Source organism: Micropterus salmoides, unplaced genomic scaffold (assembly GCF_014851395.1).
Source record: "Micropterus salmoides isolate LMB-PRFRI ecotype aquatic unplaced genomic scaffold, ASM1485139v1 Ms_hic_scaffold_1, whole genome shotgun sequence".
In the NCBI taxonomy this organism is placed as follows: domain Eukaryota; kingdom Metazoa; phylum Chordata; class Actinopteri; order Centrarchiformes; family Centrarchidae; genus Micropterus; species Micropterus salmoides.
Genome location: NW_024040040.1, coordinates 58,312,864 through 58,336,143, shown reverse-complemented (window position 1 = coordinate 58,336,143; position 23,280 = coordinate 58,312,864). Strand labels below are relative to the sequence as shown.

At 40.6% G+C, this 23,280-nt stretch overlaps 2 protein-coding genes across 6 annotated transcripts in view; both read left to right on the top strand.

The window, feature by feature from the left end:
• The first annotated feature begins 6,300 nt into the window (after positions 1–6,300).
• Positions 6,301–17,316, top strand: zgc:165520 (uncharacterized protein LOC571872 homolog). The gene is made up of 10 exons (XM_038733365.1): positions 6,301–6,330; positions 7,047–7,121; positions 7,206–7,305; positions 8,524–8,598; positions 10,548–10,618; positions 12,048–12,156; positions 12,416–12,489; positions 13,877–14,011; positions 14,367–14,477; positions 16,092–17,316. Exons 1-10 carry the CDS (start codon positions 6,301–6,303, stop codon positions 16,167–16,169), a joined length of 858 nt encoding a protein of 285 aa, XP_038589293.1. The 3' UTR covers positions 16,170–17,316.
• Positions 17,317–18,321: 1,005 nt separating this feature from the next.
• The window catches only part of kdm2aa (lysine (K)-specific demethylase 2Aa), a 30,932-nt gene continuing 25,973 nt past the window's right edge, over positions 18,322–23,280 (top strand). For 2 of the 5 annotated variants that reach the window (XM_038733353.1, XM_038733319.1), the window contains exon 1: positions 18,851–19,557. In XM_038733353.1, the coding sequence (XP_038589281.1) occupies positions 19,522–19,557 (36 nt within the window). In that variant the 5' untranslated portion in view covers positions 18,851–19,521. Of the gene's footprint in view, positions 18,479–18,850; positions 19,558–23,280 lie in introns of those variants that run through there. The other 3 variants (XM_038733343.1, XM_038733334.1, XM_038733327.1) reach the window with 2 other exon arrangements.

Genomic DNA, 23,280 nt, shown 5'->3' with positions numbered 1-23,280 from the left:
CAGGCCATGGTTATCTCTCGCCTTGACTACTGCAATACCCTCCTAGCAGGTCTTCTAGCTTGTGCGGTGAAACTTGTCAGGGTTTCGTGGGTGAGCGCAGAGGAGGTGAGCCCAAACGCAAGACACTGGAGCAGAGACTCACGTTTTTTAATCCAAACAGGTAAACAGGCTTACAGGCAGTTGACTGGAAGATCCACACAGGCAGACAGAACACTCTACCAGATGACCATGGCTGAGTGTAACACACTACAATGACCAGACATAGACTAAGGAAACAAACAAGTATTTATGCACACACACGGGTTAAAGAGCTGGAAGGGAGCAACACAGGTGACCGGGATCAGGTTAATGAGGCAGGCAGAAAACAGAGAGACAGGCTGGTAGAGAGACTGACCCAGAACACACAAATGCACAGACCAGAAGTAAACACTAAGACATGAACAGAGACACAGATCTAGGACGCAGGGCTGAGATGCAGAGCTAAACCTATAATACTAAGTAAACTTAAAGATGCGGATGAATAACATAATAAACAAGGCTACACAGAGAACACAAGAGCAGGAACCAAACCTCAAAACAAGAAACAACTGACTAACAGAATGAAGTAGGGAACAGAGACGAAACCAACTGGAAAACAGGACAACACTAAACACAGATATAAACTAGGTTACTGGACACCAGACAGCAGACAGGACTCAACCCCAAAGCACAACTGACTAAATAACAGATACTGAACTGATCAAATATAACGAAAACTCACAGAGGGCTAAACATAAACATGGCTGACAGGCAGAATATGACAAAACTGTCCAGAATCAAATTCAAGTCACCATTGCTTGCATACAGAGTGACTACTGGGTCTGCACATCTACCTAAACTCCATAATGTAAATGCTACTTGTATAGCGCCTTTCTAGTCTTTGCGACCACTCAAAGCGCTTTTACACTACATCTGCATTCACCATTCACACACTGAGCCTAAGTGCTCAAATGGAAACCAACATTCACACTCACTCATACACTGGCGGAATAGCCGCCAGGGTATCTTGCCCATGGACACTTTGACACGCAACCAGGGGGAGCCAGGGATTGAACCGCCGACCTTCCGATTAACGGCCACCCCATGCTAATAATAATACAAGCTTATGTTCCTTCTCGGCCACTACTAACAACCTCCTTATTGCATCAGACAAAGGACTTGCCTCTGTACTGGTTTTATTAGATCTTAGTGCTGCATTTGATACCATTGACCATCAGATCCTATTACAGAAACTGGAACATTTCATTGGCATTAAAGGAACCGCTCTAAGCTGGTTTAACTCCTATTTATCAGATTTCCGTTTGTACATGTTAACGATGAGTCCTCCATGCATGCCAAAGTTAGTCATGGAGTTCCACAAGGATCTGTCCTCGGACCAATCCTCTTCACTTTATATATGCTTCCTTTAGGCAATATTATCAGGAAACATTCCATAAGCTTTCATTGTTATGCAGATGATATTCAGTTATATCTATCGATCAAACCAGATGAAACTCATCAGTTAGCTAAACTTCAAATGTGCCTTCAGGATGTTAAAACCTGGATGACCTGTAATTTTCTAATGTTAAACTCAGATAAAACTGAAGTTATTGTTCTGGGGCCTAGGCACCTGACGCATTATCTAAAGATTCCCTTGATGGGATCGCCCTGGCCTCCAGCACCACTGTGAGGAATCTTGGAGTTATCTTTGTCGTTTAAGTCTCACATTAAGGAAATTTCAAGGACCACCTTTTTTCACCTACGTAATATTGCGAAAATCAGGAACATCCTGTCTAAAAATGATGCAGAAAAACTAGTCCATGCATTTGTTACTTCTAGGCTGGATTACTGCAATTCCTTATTATCAGGCTGCTCGAAAAAGTCCATCCATATTTCTCCTGTCTTAGCTTCTCTGCATTGGCTTCCAGTAAAATCCAGAATAGAATTTAAAATCATTCTTCTTACCTACAAAGCTCTTAAGGGTCAGGCACCATCTTATCTTAAAGAGCTCATAGTACCTTACTACCCCACCAGAGCACTGCGCTCCCAGAATGCAGGGTTACTTGTGGTTCCTAGAGTCTCCAAAAGTAGACTTGGAGCCAGAGCGTTCAGCTATCAAGCTCCTCTCCTGTGGAACCAGGTTCCAGTTTGGGTTCAGGAGGCAGACACCATCTCCACATTTAAGAGTAGGCTTAAGACTTTCCTCTTTGATAAAGCTTATAGTTAGGGCTGGCTCAGGTGAGCCCTGAACCATCCCTTAGTTATGCTGCTTTAGGCCTAGACTGCCGGGGGATTTCCCATGATGCACTGAGCTCCTCTCTCCTTTACTTTCTCTCCCTCTGTATGCAACCTCATCCCATTAATGCATGTTACTAACACAACTTTTCCCCTTTCTGGTAGTCTTGTGCTTTCTCGTCCCTCTCCTCTCTCCTTCTATCACTTCCTGCAGGTTTTCTGGCTCTGGAGCTGTGGAGTCTGGATCTGTGGCTGCGGGTCACCTGCTGCCCCCGTGTTCCTGCTCGACACCCTCTGCTTCAACGACTATTGTTACTAGTCCTATTGTTATTATTGTTATTATAATCATTAACATTACGATTGTTATCATTAAAACTACTATAAATATCTGTACCATTTTTCATTTAGTCTATAGCAACATCACCTTTACTGTCTGTACCTCTGTGTGTGTATATTGTGTAGGCTGCCTCCCTCCCCTCTCTCTCTCCTTCCATCCCTCTCTTTTTCTCTCTGTTCCTCTCCTGCCCTCTCTCTCTCTCTCTCTTGCTCTCTCTCCTTCACCCCCAACCGGTCGAGGCAGATGGCCGCCCACCCTGAGCCATGGTTCTGCTCGAGGTTTCTGCCTCTTAAAGGAAGTTTTTCGACGAAACACTTTGTCCACGAGACATGATAATACACAATATTGGAATGAGATGAACAAGACAATAAGATAGTCCAATACTATTTAGAAGAAATATTCATTGATGAAATAGGCTATTGGATGTGGGGGTCTGGGGGCCCTCTCCCACAAGATTTTTGAGCATTAAACTTAATGCTCAAAATCCTGCATTCTAGAGACATATTCTGCACCAATTTATGGTGGAAATGTCTTTATTTATATGAAGCGAAACAAAACTCATGTGGCTGGTGACAATTCAGAATATAAAAATATTATTGAATATAATGCAATAATCAGCAGCTTGGTTTTTTTTTGCCCAAATTACTTTTTTTTGGACAAGGCAGATCTGTTTCGTCTATCTTTACATTGCATTTCATGTTTTCCTATTGTGCAAGTAAACCTTTCTCATAGAATTTTATTTATTTAACATTTCTTGTTGTGAGCTAATTTTCTGAAAACTTTTAGCAAGTGCTTTCAAAAAGTGGTGGGGACATGTCTCCAGTGTCCCTAGTGTAAATAAAAACAGTTTTTTCCGATTGCTTAGACAAATTTCTTGAAATTATCCCTCTTATCTCAAAACTCTAAACACATATCCAAAACTTCTCACCTAAACGTCCTGTTATCAGGTCAAAATGAAGCTCTCCACTCAAAACATAGTGGAGACAACCTCAGACATAACCAGTGGTGGAAGAAGTTCTCAATTAAGTGGGCGTGTTCCCGTGAAACTGTCGCGGTTGGGATCATCTCACGCACACGCCCACCCCTGTCAAAGTTGAATTGACTTGAACTTTCTCTATGCGACTTCCCTGAAATCACTGTTCACCGAACAGTTATCGGGACATTAACAGGAGGGCATTTGCAGGACTAGATTTATCAGCTATATGAACTTGAATAATATATATAATATAGCCAATCAACTAACGTTAGGCTAGTTATACTTTAAGCTAGGCTATGAAGGAATACAGTAGCATATGAAGCCGTTGGTGTGGTTACTATCTAAAGAGCGCCTTCCGTTTACCCGCGGAGCGCTTGTCTCCGTGTCTGTTCACATGAGAAGAGCAGAGCGACCCTGCGGGGCCAGGCGACTACGCAGGCAGAGTGTCGCTTCCCGTGTGAAAAGACCTTAAATCTGTGTTTTTGCTCTGCTGATGTGGTAGTATCCCCTTCAGACTGTCTGACAGACACAGAACCCAGTTTGGGACTTTAAGAATGAGACAAGGAGGCGGAAACCAAAACTAACTGAAACACTTCTCAATTCACAATCTCACCAAAAACCCCACATGTTAACTTCAGCACCTCTCATAAAGTGCAGCTCACAGTCCCAACCAGACCAAGGTAGGCTTCAGTCAGTCACACATGACACCACAATGCTCTCACTACAATCTGTAAGAAGAATGGAAACCTCTTCTAGAAAAATCCAGTGCTGGTTTGAACAGACCTCTGCACACTAACTCAGACCTCATGAAGTTTGATAAGACTTGGGGGGCAATCTGCTGGGTCATTTGGTGGACCAGCAACTGTTCCTTTAGGGTCTGAGCTACTCGGATCTGATGCTGGCTGTATTTCTGTGGCTGTGCTCGTACTGGCTGAGGCTGCCCCGTGGGGGACCTGCCAAAGACGTCTGGACTGGGTCTGTGCTGGTACTGGCTAAGGCTGGATGTAGATAAGCTGTGGATCAGCTGTGCATGTACTGGCTGATGATCCCTCATCTACTCTATTGTTATGGGAAAAAATTGTTTCCTCTTACATTTAATCTTTTATGTATGTTCTTTTTCTATTATTGTTATATCTTATAAATATATTTTTATTCTTAACCTTTCCTTCTTCTATACTCCTTATTTTAGTTTAGGGTAGAGCTTTGGCCACACGCCCAAAGCTACCCTAGGCGGCAGGTCTGTGGACCAGCAGTATATGAGTTGTAGTACGTCTCTGTTTATTCTCTTTTATTAATAAATACTTCAAAGACAATGGTTGGTTTTTACTCAATTATTTGCTTAATCACTCCAGGAATTTAATTTACACGACACTCTAGCACAGACCCTGGAGATATTTTCTATATTAATGTTATCAGCTGCATCAGGCCCATTCAAACTGGCTCCTCCAGGTTTCCTTCAATACATTTTCAAATATCCTATTTATAAAATGACTGGGCTGAATATGTGATGCTTATTATTTACTTAGATGTGCATCCATATTGCTCAGTCTGTCCAGCTAATCAGCATTTTCATAGTCAATGTGAATCCACTGCTTCACATCTTGCATTAGTCCAGAGTTGTAAATAAACTTCACTGCCTTGTTTTAAAACGATGTATGAGGAGTGCCCTCACTGGTCCCACAGATGTCTCTTGCTCGAATGCATGAGTTTAATTTCTTGGACGCGCATATGAACGCATTTTCACACGGAACACGTCATCTTTCCGTGCTGCAGTCTATAAACACCGTGGCTCGTCTGCGTTTATCAAACGTAATAAAGAGTTGTATTTCACTCAACATTGTTCAGTCTGGCAAGAAACCAAGACACCACAGACTGCACTGCTCAGCTGGTTAGCAGGACAGACAGACAGAGACTCACTGCAGCTGCACATTAGGCTAAGTGTGATCTGCATCAGACTTGGAGAGGAGAACACAAGTTTACCCTACTGCTGTTCCTGCACTTCACTCTATTAATGGCATAATAATTATTTTTGTTGAAATTTCAACTCAGACATTTACTGATCTTTTTTACATGCCTGTTTTGTTTCTATTGCACAACATGGTGAATACTTTTACTGTGGATTTTGTAGTATGCTGGAAATACTATTAAGTATACTGTGTATAAATATATGGCTTTAACATGTTAAAGCCATCCCCATTTAAATTGCTTTACTTAAACAAACAAAAACTTACAAAAACAGCGAGAAATATATTGGGTTACTCATTGTCCATTTGTTATAGACTAATAGTAAAACCTAAAGGCCATGTTCAGTGTTTTACACTGGAAGTGGGAGGGGTGAGGGGGTGAGAGGTTTATCGTCCTGACTGCTGTCCTAATCCGTTCTTAGAGGATAGAGGCTTAGTGGGACCTCAGGTTAGGTTGACCGCAGATATTGCCTCAGAGAGAGACATCCAAACAACACATACTTTCTGTTCATGTAGACTTTTGACTTTTTCCTCACTAACTCATCCCCGTGTCTGCAGCTCTTTCTCTGGCTCTGAAATTTCTCTTCCAGTCAAATCTCCTGGATTAATTAAAGGAGTTAATCATTCCAACTGTGCTAATTTGGAGGCCATTTTAATAACTGTTGTAGGCTAGAGAAAGCATTGTTGTCTAAGACCTGGGAGGTTGTCTTTTTTTTTATCTATCTTTATTTATTTATTCAATTCTTTATTTGGACCACAAACTTGTGAAGATGAAGGACCGACTGGCGCAGCTGAAGGAGGTAGGCAGAATTCTGTTAGTGATATTTACCTGTGGAGCAAATGTTGCTAGCACAGGCCCTATTGTACCTGCTACTTGGCTGTAATATGCATTTACTACTAGCAGACTGCTGTACCCAAATGTGTGGAGGCACAGTGGCTCAGTCTGGATAAGTTGAAAGTTTCTAATGACAGCTTGCTACCATTCCACATTTATATCACCAAACAATAGCATATTACAACAGATATGAAAACTGCACTCAAATGTTCTTATGAATATATGTTTTATCTGAATATTTTAAATATACGAAGGAGTAGATTTGACACAAACTGTAGACAAGAGCATTTATTAAAGTATAGGCTTATTGTACAAAATTTTATGAATATGATTTAAATATAAATATTTCAAAAGAGGGAGGCCTATACAGGAGCGTAGGCCTGGGGGGACAAAGGGGACTGAGTGTGCAGGGCCCTCACTTAAGGAGGGCAGGGTACGCCATGATCTAACCTGCAGTTGGTCACACTGACAGTGGCATGCGCAGAGCCAGATGAACTGGAGACATGTGTAGCTTTCTTTCAATGAACTCATCGTCTCTGTGAAGCACTGTGTGTGTGCTCTATAAATCAAGTGTATTATTATTATTTTGGATCATTTTCAATGGGACTGCAAAAACTGTCAACAACAAAAACTTAGTTATTCATTTTAGTATTTGAATTTGTTTGTTTGTGTGTTTGACAGAAGAGTGATGCCGGAGGCGACGACATTGAGGTTCCCGTGGACAACGAGGCTTTTATGGATGATTTCTTTGCTCAGGTATTTGTGTTTGTCTGTTGATTCCTCACATTTAAGAAAGAAATGTATTTCTTGCTGATTGATCTGTGTGTGCGTGTCTTCCAGATTGAAGATATCCGTACCAACATTGACAAGATTGATGAGAGCGTCACAGAGATAAAGAAACTGTACTCGATCATCTTGTCGGCCCCCACACCTGACCAGAGTAACTGTGTCTGACACAAACACACACACATATATAATATATTTCTCTTTTTTTAAACAATATCTTTATTAACATTTTCCAAGATGAAACACATATGTATATCCTTCCAAATTACTAAGGTATACAACCTCCTGTCTCTACACTGCAGTTTATAAAACAAAGATTCTATTCAGAAAAAAGCTGGGACAGCAAACATATGTTAAAAGTAAAAAAAAAAAGTAAATAAATAAAATTACAGAACAACAACCATCTCTAAGACAAACATCTTCCTTAACATACCTTCCAAAAATGATACAGCAAATTGTATAATGTATAGGTTGAACTGTCACTAGTCATATTATGAGACTTGCATTAGTCAGTACTCAACCCTTCCCTTCCTCTGTTAGCCCTATGCCTTTCACGAACATATTAAACGGCCCCCAAACCTTATGAAAAAAGTCCGGCTTCCCTCTATTTATATATGTTATTTTTTCCAGAGGAAAGGTTATCAACATTTGCCAAACCCAAAATGTAATACATGGTACTTTGGTCTTTCCAGAATAATGCAATCAATTTTTTTACGTGCAAGAGACACATCTCTATCATTATCCGTTCACTTTTGATGTACTTGTGATTTTTGGTGTAAAGTCCTAACATACAAATACATATATATACTATATATAGTATAGTATATACTATATATTGTATATATAATACTATAGTTTTTTAATTTCTTCCCAAAAAGCTTTGACCTTACTGCATTGCCATACACAGTGAAACAGTGTCCCTTTTTCTTTCATACATTTTATACATAAATTGGGAATGCCACTATAACATTTATTTAATTTAGCTGGTGTGATATATGTTGTCATTGTCCATTTATACTGTAGCAATCTAAATCTTGTGTTGGCTGTTTGAGAGTGAGCTTTCGTACATATCGCTCACCAGGTCCTTACTCCATTTTCATTGACTGAATTTTCTGGTGAATTGGCCATTAATAATTCATACAGCTCTGATATAGCTCCTTTACTTAAACTGTCCTAGACATCATTTTTTTCAAAATTGGATGTCCTCTGGTTTAATTGTAAGACTATTTTGACTCCCTTTGATGAAACTTCTGAGTTGATGATATTTAAAAACATATTTCTTATCTATGTCACACTTGTATATATTAAATATTTCTAAAAAGTCTTTTTCTTTCTGTTGGTTCTCTCCTTCTTCTCTCACTCTCTCTTTCAGAAACACAAGATGACGTTGAAGCCCTCACCAATGAGATCAAGAAGTCAGCCAACAACGCAAGAAACAAACTTAAGGGTCAGTATTGGTTACTTTTACTTTCTTTTTAAGCTTGCTTATGTTTTTGTTTGTTTTTTTGTCCAATGATGCCCCAGTATCTCACTTGCACCACGTGTCAAGCCCTGGCTCGAGTCTGGCCTGGGGCCCTTCGCTGCATGTCATTTCCCTTGCTCTGCTTTTCATGTCTCTTTCTACTGTACTGTCAAAATAAAGCCAAATGCCAAATAAGAAAAAGAACAAACCAAAACAGGATACAGTGGGTCTAAACATTGGATGGAAGATTTAAAAGGTCTGTGACAAAGATGGAGTAGGACTAAGAACGTTTCTTTTTCTGATCTTTGAGTTAAAGTGTTGGTGATGACAAGAAAAGCATGTCTTTATTAAAGTGAATTAGTGATAAATCAACTCTATCTTTCACACAAAATTCATTCCATGACCACTTTCTCCAAAATCCCTGAATTCTTTCCTCATTACTATTTCACCACCTGCACATACTGTATATGCGTGTCCCACTCTACCTCCTGAGCCACAGCCACCATGAGTTACAGGTTGTGTTCATTGTGTCTCAGTACAAATCAGAAAAACTGTATTGCAGCACTGAAATTTCAGATTTTTTTTTTTCAGTAAGTAAATTACTATATGCAGTTATAAAGAAAAAATGAAGGAAACTGAAGCAAATTTCTGAGTTTCTGATTAATTCTTGTTACATATGCGTTAGTACAGTCAATAAAGTGAAGTATTATTTATTTTTAGTCTGGAATGAAATACTAATTTATGTGAAAAATCATTTAAACTTCAAAGATAAAAGTTCAACATTCATGTAACTCTCCCTATTGTTTTTTTTTGTGTGTGTTTTTTAGGTCCATGTGTTATGAGTGATAATGTATGTATATTTCGAATGAGAATTGTTGCCAGTGTTTGGTTGAATGAGTTTATTTTGAGACATGGACTTAATGTTTGGTGGTTTGAGCGAGTTTTGGAGGTGAGATTACAGTTCTTCTCCATTGCTTAAACACTATTACCAGGCTATTCAATTTCAAAACCATAACTCCAGTTTCCAAAAAGAACACCCATATTCCTAATCTCTACATGGTGCAGTGGATAAGACACATGCCTTTAGTGTGAGAGACGTGGATTTGAATCCACTGTGATATAAAAATGAAATAATGCAACCCTACCCATCACCCAACAAATACATTTAAGTACTTCTACAAGTACATTTAAAAATATCTTCACCTTAAATATGTTTGCACAGCAGGATTATCTAACATTCCCGGCTTAATACAAATTACATCCATCTCCTAACACTGCATTTTCTGCTATCTGTGATGTAGTCACTGTGAACTGAGCTTCTAACCACAGGTCAGGAGCTGTAGTTCCAACTATGCAATAGTTACAACGACAGTTGGTGCGAACGTTCGTCGGAACTATGGTTTCGAGGAACACCCGCGTCGCTTAACGATGGTTCGTACCATGTAAGTTACCAACTTCGTTACCGCCACAGTTTTTTGGGAAACGCACCCCAGGTGGAAACACAAACAGTCAAAATTGATAACACACCAATCAGAAGCTTCAAAATGGATGCTGAGTGAAAATTGTTGCCAGTGTTTTGGTTGAACGAGTTTATTGTGAGACTTGTATGAATTGTTTGGTTGGTTTGAGTGACTTTAAGAGGTGCGATTAACTGTTTGGCTGAGATGCATGTTGGTAATGCAGACTGTATAAAGAGTTTTGAAAAAGTGGCTTCAGTTCTGAGCGATACATGTTAGCAGTTGAAAAAAATGGGAACTTTTAAGTGGGAAAATCATTTTGTGAAGTGACACTTTAATGCTAACAAAATATACATACATATACATATGTACTTGACTATAATTATAGCCATCTCATTTTCATTATCTGTGGAAAGGCTCACAGTATTGGTTTTTCCCTTTCTTGTGTGTGTGTGTGTGTGTGTGTGTGCACATCAGGTATTGAGCGCCAGCTTGAGTCAAACACAGATGAGAGGGCCTCAGCTGACCTCAGGATACGCAAATCACAGGTCAGACCATATTAAATAACAACATTAATGGAGGTTTACTTGATCAAGCTTCCAGTGTGCAGAACTGGAGCTGGAGGCTTTTTCTTCAAAAGAACCTAAAATAACAATGACCTTCACCCCAACCGGTCGAGGCAGATGGCCGCCCACCCTGAGCCATGGTTCAGGGTGGGGTGGAAGTTTTTCTTTGCCTCTGTCGCCTAGTGCTTGCTCTTGGTGGGAACTGTTGGGTTTCTGTAAATAACATCACAGAGTACGGTCTAGACCTGCTCTTTTATGAATGTAAATGCTCCGTACTTGTATAGCACCTTTCTAGTCTTTTCGACCACTCAAAGCGCTTTTACACTACATCTGCATTCACCAGTCACACACATTCATTCACTGAGCCTAAGTGCTCAAACAGAAACTAACATTCACACACATTCATACACTGGCGGAATAGCCGCCAGGGGCAATTCGGGGTTCAGTATCTTGCCCAAGGACACTTCGACATGCAGCCTGGGAGAGCCGGAATTGAACCTGCTCTACCACCTGAGCCACAGCCGCCCCTAAATGAAAAGCGCTGTGAGATAACTGTTGTTGTGATTTGGCACTATATAAATAAAATTGAATTGAATTGAATTGTGAGGACCATAATGACTGTACATGCAGCAGCCAGGAGCACTAACGAACCAGCGCTATCCATCACCTTGATAATGACACACACACAGAGATTAAATAGCTAGGACTCCCTGCCAGGCAGAACATCTTCAAGTATCTTTAACCTAGTCCAGCCCAAGTCCTTTTTTTGACCCTCCTTGGAGATATATTTAATGGAACTGGGACTGGAAGCTCTGACTGACAGTGTACATGTTCATCCATCTGTTCATCTGTGGATTTTCAGCACCACGGACAGCTGACATAATGATTCTTTTATAAGATCAGTCATTTTTAGGGAAACAGAGTAAAACAGCTGGGTCCGGTTCGGCCAGGAGGTCCCCCTTTGATCCAAACCAATCTGACTGATCCCACGCATCAGTGCAAAGATGTTGTCCATGTGAAGATTTAATCTTCACTGGTAATAATTTTCTTTGTGAATTACACAAAAGAACAAATGATTAATTGATTATCATTGTTTCAGTGGAGAGTTTTAGGATCCGTGATGGTTTCAGTATTGTTGCAGAGGCTCTTACACCTTGACAAGAATACAAATATGAAGGGAAACACTTACAATTGTTTGGAATACCAGTGCACAACATTGTCCCTCCGACTCCTTAAAGCAAAACTAGAAGCATTGTATTAGCCCACTGTAAGCTCAAAAAAATGTTCAACAATGTTTTTAAATGACATTCAGGGGAAACTCCTGTCCACATTATGATGGGTTTCATTTGACTGCCATTAAACATTTGCTCACTTTTTAAAGTAATTTACCAGGGCATTTAATTTCCCCCAGCATGCTATCCTGGCCAAGAAGTTTGTTGAGGTGATGACAAAATACAACGAGGCTCAAGTTGACTTCAGAGATAAGAGCAAAGGACGAATCGCCCGACAGCTGGAGATCAGTGAGTTCCAGCTGCAATCAGACAAAATGATGATATGACACAGTAAAAACTTGATATGGACACATTTTGTGGCGCCGAGTTACATGAACACATTTTGATTTTATCACTACTTTCCACATGCCACAGCAATACTGTATGGCTGTATGTGTTACTACTCCCTGATTTTCTGATTACCTTCCTATATACATTCTGTATTTAACCACGCCTGTCAGCCATTATTGATTCGAAATATTTGTATAACCGTCCTTTCGGTTCACAGCGGGGAAAACAACAACTGATGAGGAACTGGAAGAGATGCTGGAGGGAGGCAACTCAGCTGTCTTCACTGCTGGGGTAAGACTTACAGTGTGTAGATCTCTATATGTAAATACATGCACAGGGTAAGAATAACAAAACCAGACCTTCTTTTCCTTGTCTTACATGAAAGTAAACTGAATAACTCTGGCTTTAGGACTGTTGGACAGATAAAACAAGACATCACCCTTGACTCTCAGAAATTGTGATGGACATTTCTGACAGTTTTCTGACAATTTATAGACCAAACCCAAACAACATATGATTGTTGGCCACTTCAGGCAATGATGGCACTCCTTGCCTTCTTGTGGCCCTGACAAAATGGATACCACCCTAAGGTGGCCCACATGTGACGTAGCAAATGTGGGCCAGAGTCAGTTCATTCAGTTTTGGAACAATGGATCCAGACAAGTCTGAAGGAAGAGGTAGAGGACACCAGAGAGGAGGAGGAGGAAGAGCAGTATGGAGAGGAGCAAGAGGTGAAGGAAGAGGAACAGTAGGAGTTGGAGTAGGAGATGGAATAGGAGTAAGATGAGGAGTACGAGGAGGCGGAGGAGGCAGAGCAGGAGGAAGGCGGATGAAGGAGGAAGGAGGAGGTGGAGAAGAAGGTGGAGGAGGTAGAGGGAGGAGGAGTAGGGAGAGGAAGAAGTGGAGAATAACAATCTCTGGTCTGTCCCAGACCAAAGACGGGATGCTGGGTCAGAATAATTACTTGTTTGGTGTGTTGAACTGTACAGCACACTAAGGAATAAAACATGTCTGTAAATGTTTACATTTGTTATTTCTTTTGTGTTCATCATGTGAAAAGGTTTCTGAGGGGGAGAACCACAAGCAACATTACTAATAACTAGTTTTTGTAGTATTATTTGAATTGATCTCACCAGTGTGTCAGACTGTGTTGTAGTGTGTATTTTTCAGTGCTTGTGGGCAAAGTTTGGTTTTTCAGCAAGATTGAATGGTTTTGAGTGGAGAGCTTCATTTTGACCTGAAAATAGGATGTTTGGGGAATTGGGTGAGAAGTTGTGGATTTGTGTTAAGAGATTCGAGAAAAAGAGGCATAATTTCAAGAAATGTGTTTAAGCAATCGAGAAAAACTGTAACCAGTTTACCACTGGTTACAGTTTTTCTGTGCCTGACCTTCGTCTGACCCATATCTGTTTTATCATATTAGGGCCACAAATGCAAAGTCAAATGTGGGCCACATTAGGCTCACACCTTGATTGGCCAGTGCTGACTTTGCCATAAATTTGTGAAATGTGGCCCAAATTGTTGTTACAGTTTTTCTCAACACTTACTTTCTGCCTGTTTGCGTACATTGTTCTCTGATAATCTGCTTCTCATAGTTTTTTTAAGGCATTCTTATTCTCCTGTCCTGGTCTGTCTCTGTTTGTGTCCTTCTTTTCACCACACACCCCTCCCTCCCCAGATCATGGACTCTAAGATCAACCAGCAGGCCCTGAATGAGATTGAGGCTCGACACAAGGACATCATGAGGCTGGAAAGCAGCATCAAAGAGCTCCATGACATGTTTGTCGATATCGCTATGCTGGTTGAGAACCAGGTACACATACACAACAACGACACACAATTTGCAGTTTTGAAATTCCAAAAGTATGGGCTTTCCAAATGTCCAACAGTAGCCGAACCCAGAGCTGTGCAGGAGAACTGATCTATCAGTCCTTAGATTATTAATTTGCTCAGATATTTGATAAAATGTAGGTAAAGGTGATCACAAGCAGCATTTGTCCACCTACACAACACATTCAAACTTCCTGTGAACACAGGAAGTTAAAAGACAAAACAAAGGAGTTGAAGCACTTCCTTGTTGCTGAAATGTATTAGGTCAATATCACAAACATATGGGTACCACCCGTTATGTTATCTGTCTGTCTTTTGCATTCTCTTCCGTCCTCTAGGGTGGCATGATTGACAGAATTGAGAGCAACATGGACCAGTCAGTGGGCTTCGTAGAGAGGGCGGTAGCCGACACCAAAAAGGCAGCCAAATATCAGCAGGAGGCGCGCAGGGTATGTTGAGCCCTGTTTCTGCACTAACACGGACGAAATGACCAGTAACTGTTATGTGCAGTCCTCTGTTTCCTCTGCTCGCTCTTTTCATAACTAACACAACTGCATTTCCTGAATCATGCACTGCAGTTAGTTCCATTTAACCAATGACTACCACAAACCCAAGGTCACAGAGTGACCAATTATACATTCACAACTGGGGGGTACAAGAAAAACCCAGTACAACCTACGCGCGTATTTCAGTAAACTACATTTTTCTAATTTAATGTTTACAATAGGCTTGTTTGTGTAATGTAATGTCTGCAGTCAGTAGATGATGATAAATCTAATTAATTACACCAATTAATAGGTGCCCCATATCATGCAACAACTTTTGTAGTCAGTGGTCACCAAGTATTCTAGAGCAAAACTGCCAACAAGTCAGAACCGCACACAACAGCAGACCGTCATTTCCGCTCAAATACAGACCCACACAATGCTGAACCAGAATCAAAGACACTATCATAAAATCCAGGCTGCATTATCATCTCTAATTCCTAATTCTGATTTTTTCAAAACATCAGAAAACATCTGGATTTTAATTTCGATTTTCAGTTACTTAGCCAGGTTAAACTCCCAATTTCAGAGTGAAACCAAATGCCATGGTTATTCCAAAAAGACTCACATAAGACTTAAAATGAAAAAATAAAGTCTATATTGATGTCAAAATGTTTTTCTACAAAAACTAATCCTCAATGCTTATGCCTAAGCACCAGTGTTAGCTAACAATTAGATAAAATATGACATTTAAGTGCCAAGCCAACTTTAGCTAACAATAGTTAGCTAACCTTAACTCAGGGCAAAAGTTAGAAACTAGCCAACATCCATAGACACTTGACACAATCTTATTATGAAACTCTGAAAGTAGAAAAGGTAAGTGTATTACCTACAGTGTCTCCATTAGCTTGTTGTGTGATGCTCTGAGCAGCTTTGAGTGATGCTGGCAGACAAGACGTTCAAGGTTAGGAAATGGTATGCTTCATTTTAAGAGTGTCTGAAATCGTATTTCAAGATTGTTTATTGTAATATTTACAATGACGAATAAGAAACACCTCCTGAACTGTTGATTTTGCCTCTTTTAGAGGCGTCCAAGCCTTAATGGGGGGCTGGGGGGTCAGACCTCCCCCTCCCCCTGTAATTTGAACCATGCATGGTCAAGCCAGGAGTTGCAAGCATAATCATTGTGGATGTGTGGAATTAAATAATAATATTATGCAAGTATTTCCATCAGAAATGTTATATTAGATATGATATGATTTTAAAGAAGAGGATACTCTCTTGTAGTTCAGTGCAGTTGTATTTCTGAAATCACATGCCAATTTCCAGTCTGCCTTCTCCTTCAGAATAGACCAAGCTCTGGTGATCTCCTCTCACATGTTTCCATCCAGAGTGACATAAATAACACCATACAGAATATTCCCTGAGCGCTGGTTAAATCCTAGCTCAAACTTAGTGTTGGCTGTGAAATTTGAAGTTTGATTGTGCACCATCGTAGATATGTCTTTAGTGATCTTAGCTCTGTAGGGGAAGGTAATAACTTTCTGTCTCTGTATCCTTTTCCCTCCTCTTCTCCAGAAACAAATGATGATCTTCTGCTGCTGTGTGATTTTGGTCTTGATCCTTGGTTCATTTCTCTACAGCTTCATTAAATAGAAAACCTGAATGAGGCCTCCCACCAGCTAAGTCCACACAGGTCAGGATGAGGCAGTGCAGAACTGCTCTTAGATGGTCACCAAATAGAGCCTGGGCTCAGTTTACTGTCATTTCAACTAACCCAAATAGAAACAAAGGCTGTATGCAATTGCATTCATTCTCGGTTATTTCTGAAGAACTTTCTTAACCTCCTCAGGGTGATCGGCATTTAAATGCAGCTCCAATGCATAGTCTGGATAGTTAAAGTTATATCCAAATGGAGATTTGAAGAATATCTACCCTCCTGTTCTGAAAGGTCTGCTGCACACAGATTTCCACCAGCATTCATGGACAGCTGTGGAAGTCATGGAGAACCACATGATGTTAGGGTTAAAAAAGATTTAAACCAAATGTTAGAATATTAGAGACACTTTCAATCCAGTCCAATACAAAGGCTCACCAAAATATTTACAATTCATAGTCTAGGAGCCAGAAATAACCACAGCAAATATGGTGTCAATCTGGCAGCTAGCCTGTCCACTTTTTACATATGAAAAAAAAATGTGTTCATTTGTAGACCATGTGTAGCTTACTGAAAGGAAAGATTCTTTACATAGCTGTCAGACCTGAATAATTTCTTAAGGGAGCTTCAAGAGTTGTACTGCCCCATAAACTGCTGCCTCAGATGATTCAAATAACTGAAAGACACTGGTGAGTTGTCAGGATCTGCCTTTACAAATACATTGAAACTGTAAAGAACCAATGCGATGGGAATGTTGTCATAGCCAAGAAACAACTGAAAATGATTTATAAATGAATAAGAATGCATAGCATAGCAGTGGCTGTAAACATTTGAATGAAGTGAAAGTGAAAGGGGCTCAGGCAGATCATCCTGTAGTGTGACTGCATGAATACCACACTGCCCATCATCATGATGCATAGCTGTGCAGTCACTATCCTAAGTATCGACACAGCAGTTGTTATTCTTTGTACAACTATCTGTGTTTTTGTACAATTTGTGTTTGGATGTGGAAACCATACTACTGTGCCGATACTTACGCTATCGACTGCAATTGGCTCTTCCTGCTAGGACTCCATAGTGGGTCTTTATGCAAAATTTCATATTTCAATTTAATGAAGGAAGAAAATGACTTTCCTTAAAGAAATCACATCTAGAAATTTTTGATGTTGAACTGATTAAAAGATGACTGATTGTAAATGATGTATGATCTAAGAATAGAAGTCAGTTCTGAAGGTGTTAGAATAGAAAAGGAAATAAACAGCCCTCCTTTATTTAATTACTGACACTGCCTTGGGGGTCTTTTACTGCTTTGGGTCTTTGTTGTTTGTGTATTTATTTCAAAGATGGCTTTCATTTTTCATATGTTTATGTTTTCCCCCTTCTTTTTTAAAGGACTACAGTCGTATTTCCAAAGAGGTTGTTCTTGTTTCATGCCATGGTTTGACTTTGGTTGGTCTTGGACATTTGCATCCTTCCTCTTTGCTCTAGATCCACAAATGCCATCAGCTACAGTGATCACTGACAGCGTCACTGCAGCCCACTCTTGCAGTGTCAGCCTACTCTTGATCCAGTCATTTCATCAGTGTGGACTGCACATGAACATAATGTTTTGGGAGAGTAGCTTTGGAGGGAGGTCTGAAGGAATACTATCTATCTCTCTCTTACCTAACCCAGCTTTAATCGTGTAATCTTATAATAAAACTAAATCCTGGGTCTTAAGTGTGGATTCAAGGTGGCAGGTTGGAAATTAGGCAAGACTAATGGTCAACCATGGCTCAGTCACCTGAATTATTATTAGCTTGTCTAACACTTTGATATAATGTAGTGTGATTTTGTGCTCTTCCTTTCCTGTTTACATTATAAGGTCAGTTACTTTGTAGCAATTTATAAGGAACGTCATTGTAGTGATCATACGTCTTTTGTAGTTGTGTCGCCATGTTGAAGAAAATAAAATCAAACTGTTATTTCTTTTGCTTATAAGGGATTATTTACATTTTGTTTCATCCGTTTTGCACGTCACAGTTTGGCACGTTCCTCTCGCTCGCCGTATTCCAGCTGCACGTGTTTTGATAGACAAGCCACTGCCACCAATCACAAGAGCCATGCAACATTTTCTAGCCAATCCACAGTAGTTTGCACAGCGTACGCTTCCATTAATGACCTGCAAGCACTTCCTTGTTGAGGTGGAGGCTACAAAACGTGTCCCTCCGATGCGAGCCGTTGGAAGGGGAAACAAGACACAGAGGACGTCACAGATCTCGGATTACTGTCGGCGTTAGGTTGTGGACGGACCTGTGTGAACATGGGGGTAAGCATTGGAAACGCGTTATTTTTGCGTTATTTCGGGTTCTGTGTGTGATGACTAGTTGAATTGGGTAATGGGGTGGTCGTTAGTGGTTGTATCATCGCGTGACTGGCCACATCTCTTGACTGATTGCGTGTTGCCCACTAGTTAATGATAGTTTGGGATATTAACCAATGAAACATAAGGTCGGTTTCGAATTGTTCTGTTATTGGTGGCTTGCCAGCTTCATAATATGTCTATTGGTTATTCTTGTCCAATCGCAGTTTACAAATCTTTCACGTGAATGGCAGTGCTATGGTCCAATGAATGCTTCGTCGCCATCTCAGCGATTGGTCCAGTCTGCGTTTGTGGGCGGGATATGACGATGTTTTGTGATGGGACGGAAAATGGCGGCTGTTGGGAGACCGTATTAACTTTAGAACATACAAGTATTAGTAACAGATTCAGCCATGTACGTCCTATTATTGCAGTGTATTAGAATGTTGTTGCTTTAATATGACTTTAGGTCATGTGAGTTTTCTGTCGGTACTAGCAGGACTCCTTCAAAACGCTAACATTAAGGCTAACTGGACCTGATTTGGTATGGTGAATGCAGTGAACAAAGCTCGAGTATTGAGACATTATTGATTTTACGATAATCATAGTTTTATGTTGTATGTACTAGTAGCCTCTTTTTAAATGAATTGGGTTCCACATTAAGCTTCCCATTTCTAGCCTACGTTAGTTCACCAAACCGGTGTGAAGTCAGGGAGATAATGTTAACTGTTTAGTTGTTTTGGAGATCTTCAAAGACAACAAATATCATCAAAATCTCAGTTAACTTAGCTAACGTTAGCCGGGAGACTCGTATGTTAGTCACTTTTTTTGTTGAATTTAATCTAAGTTAGCTGACAGGTAAAGCTCCCGTTGTTAACACGCGCCGTCCGGCTGTGGAGCCAAGGGGTGCCACGGTAATGTTCCAGCTGCCGGTGCTTCTCAAATGGCTTTAAACTGTGCGCCGTTATATACCTGCATTTGGTTGGACAAAGCTCGGCTTTCCAGTGGAAATGGATGAATCCAAGCCTCGATACAGCAAAAGGCTGGTAAGTTTGGATTGGCCACATGGGTCTTTAGTTTTTCACTAGCAATACTGGTTTCATTGGTTATGTTATTTCAGCAACCATGATAATGTCATATACAAGAAATGGGTGCTGTGCGCACTAACAAAGATAAAGCTTGGTGTAATGAGGGAAAAAAATAATTTCCCACAAAGTTCAGCACCTGGCAAGGTGTCTGTGGGTTTAACTTTTCATTTTGAAGCTGTGGTTTGTATTTACATGGTGTCCTGTGAGGACCCAGTGGGCCCCCTGTGCGTGTATATATCATGTTACAGAAAAAGGAGAATGTAAGCTTAAGATATGACTAGTGGTGTTAAAGTGAAATGTGATTTTGATTAACTTGTCGCACAGGCATTACGCCACCAGCGTAATGCACTGGTTGGATGACAGATGAAGAAATTATTACATGATATATTTTACATATTCATATTCGTGTTTCTATAACTTGGATTGTTGGCGTTCTGAAGTGCAGCAAGTCAAATGTAAATGACAAGTCTTATGTGTGCGTGTGGCGCTGTCAGACGTTTTCCACCTCTAAACTTAAAGCGAGGATGTTGTGACATAGGTTCGTCTGCAGGAGGCTGTTCAGCGCCATCAGGCCTGTAGCAAACGGATCACTATTGCAGGTAGAGCGTTCTACCTGCTGCAGTAGTGAACAGAATGGAAGTAAAGCTTTGAGCTAAAAGTTTAAATGAATGAATGGGCCTCTGTCGCTTAGGAGGTAGAGCGGGTTGCCTGGCTTCTCCAGGCTGCATGTCCTTGGGCAAGATACTGAACCCCAAATTGCCCCAGATGGCTGTTTCATTGGTGTGTGAATGTCAGTTTCCGTTTGAGCATGTAGGTTCAGTGTATGAATGTGTGTGACTGGGTGAATGTGATATTTTGAGTGGTCGGAAGACTATTTACCATTAACTTTATATTGGTTAATCTGCTGTTTATCAGTATGGAAAAGTGGCAAAACAATCAATAAATGAATAAAATAATAAATTATTAATAATAATAATGGTAATAAATAAATAATAATAAATGAGTGTGCGTAAAGCTCAACAGGACTGTGCTATCCACACACATTTATTCTCTCTCTGTGCATCTCAGAAATGATTGTTTCCTGAATAAACAAGAGTTGGTAGCCACTGAGCGAAAGCCAAGATTACTTTCAGCGGTGACATTCGGTTTATCGACTCCCCTTCTTACAGCGCTATAAAACAAATAGTAACCAAAGTGAAAGAACAAAAGAAAGGGATGCTCTTTTCAACAACAGAATACTGTTAATATATCAGAATCCACCCAGTGATCATCAGACTTGGATGTTACAGTGTGAAGTCTACATTTGCTCTGCAAAGACTAAATAAGTGTTAAATGCGTCTCTAATGGAAAGTGAATGTATTTACTTCCGGTGTTAAAGAGTGACACAGGCTTCTTTCCATCATCCCTCAGTGCCGTGGTGCGCCCTCACTGGATTTCAGTTGTTTTAGTAGAACAATATATCTGTAAACTGAAATTGTGGCTGATTTTCTAAATGTTTGCATCTGCCCATTTCTGTGACTGTGATAAGCACCCGATACCAGCACTGATCTGCGTAACTGCAGACAGCCTGGCTGACATCTCATTTCAGTTAATGAAGCCTAATGCAGTTACATACTGGTTAAGATGTGAAGGTATGAATGGAAAATGTCGCGAAATAAGTATATAGGCATCCTCACTGCTGTCTTCAGGTAGGCTATAAGTAACAGCAGCACAAAAGAAAAGTCTGTAGCCCAATTTTGAGACACTTTGCTGCATCTGCCTCCAGCAAACTATTTTGTTTCTAGTTTTTTTCCCTTAACTTTTCAGCACCACCTCTGCATTGTGTCACTTTTTTTTTTCTAAAGGCCTACATGATTTTTTTAAAACGTTTATTTATGTCTGATGTGGAGACTGATTGACTAGTCACTCATAGTAAACTGCCTCGGCTATGAGCCAAGTCTGGAAAAGTGAGAAAAGTGGGGGGGACAAAACATTGAAATGTGTAATGGCTCCTACACTATGGGCCTGATTTATTAAAGGTTTGTGTGAGTAAAAACGTGTGCAAAGTTGATATCACCAGCAAATTGGCACATAAGCTGATCTACTAACGGTGTGCATGCAGAAAGACGTCTTCCAAAAGTGCAAGATAGAACCTGTTGTTGTTCATTTAGTACTTTTGCCTCAATGAATATGCAATTTGGGGCGTAACATGCAAATATATTTATTTACTACACGCAATGTAATCTACCGAGCCTAAACGCAATTTCATGTGAGTGCAACAGCCTCTGTATTTAATACGTTTGAAAGGAAAGTGCAAACCGTTGTGCAGAGATGGCTTCTGTTATTGTTGCCAGCTGAACGATCGCCAGCTGTTCACAGCGCATCTGTCGTAATAGCGACTCAAGCCATTGTAGGTATTGAAGAAGAAATGGGGCGTTGGGGCGTACAGGAACAGGAGATCGTGGAGCGACCGGGCACGATGCAGATGGTCGGTGATAGTTTCCTCTGGCTGGATGAAGCTCGATCTGCTGGCATTTCCTCGCGTCCGGGTCATTCCAGCATGCTGTAGCTGTTTCTGCTGGGGTTTCCCAAAGTAGTTTTTCAGGGGTGTTGTCCCAAGTACTTAGTGCAATCTCAGGCAGGATGGTCAGGTACAGACGATTTCCACATACTCAGGATGCACTGAATGAAACAAACCAAGTGTAGGAGCCACCTGTAAGTCTCCCATGTGTTCTATGTTTATGGTCTCGTTCATATTATTCACTGCACTCGGATTGTAGGTGGTGGGCGTGTCCACCAGGGTTGTGTGCGGAAGTGATAGTGGTCGATTTGTTTGCACCTGTTCACCTGTGTTTTTTGGGCTTTGATAGAGAGAGGGGGTGAGCCTGGGAGCGAACACTCTCTGTTGACCGCACCTGCGCACTCACGCACTTTCACACTCGCATAGCAATTTTTATGACTTAGTAACTGCAGTGCCAGTTGTACTTTTATGTGTTGAAGTGTAATAAATGCTTGAACTTAGATTGTTGAGTGGAACTTATTTTTTGCGTCTCAGTGTTTTCTGTCTCAGTGTTTAGTACCTCGTGGCTGCAAATTTTGTTTTGCATTGTCTACAGCCGTTTTTACGCAGTGGCTCTGTTTTCCCTCCCGACTCTCCATGGCGGAAACCATTAAAACACGCAACTCCCTTATTTAAATACTGCAACCTCCATTGTGTTTGCTTCTGTTGTCATCTACGCAATAATTCTTAATAAATTCTCCATAACAGGTACTTTTTAGAATGTACACGCAATTTAGTACTCTTTATTCGGGATGTTAGTATATTGGGCCCTATGTATCGGACTCTTGAGCTCAAATTCATCCACAGCACTGCTCCACTATAGTTTATTTCAGTTTAACATTTTTATAAGTGTGTCTGTGCGTGCATGCCTTAAATCGAGCTGCAACGCAACTGTTCACATTTGAACTGTACTTACTGAAATGCTTTGGTAATTACAGTTTGTTGGCACTGAAGAACACAAGGGAATAAGAAAACGCTTAATTAAGAAAAACCAATGCAGACACCAGTAAAGAGGTGGGAGAGATAATGGAGCAGGGGATTGGGGGCTCAGCATGGGATTATCCCTGTGTCACCTGTCATTACCCGAAACCCCCGCGATGTCCCCCTGTAAGTTGGTGCCAGTGTTTGAAAGCAATGTTAAT

Bases quoted from the DNA above. Each gene is read 5' to 3' on its own strand.
- zgc:165520 (XM_038733365.1), top strand. From the start codon at position 6,301: ATGAAGGACCGACTGGCGCAGCTGAAGGAG. The intron at 10,619-12,047 runs GTCAGACCATAT...AATTTCCCCCAG, and splicing joins TCAGGATACGCAAATCACAG to CATGCTATCCTGGCCAAGAA. The intron at 14,012-14,366 runs GTACACATACAC...TCCGTCCTCTAG, and splicing joins CTATGCTGGTTGAGAACCAG to GGTGGCATGATTGACAGAAT.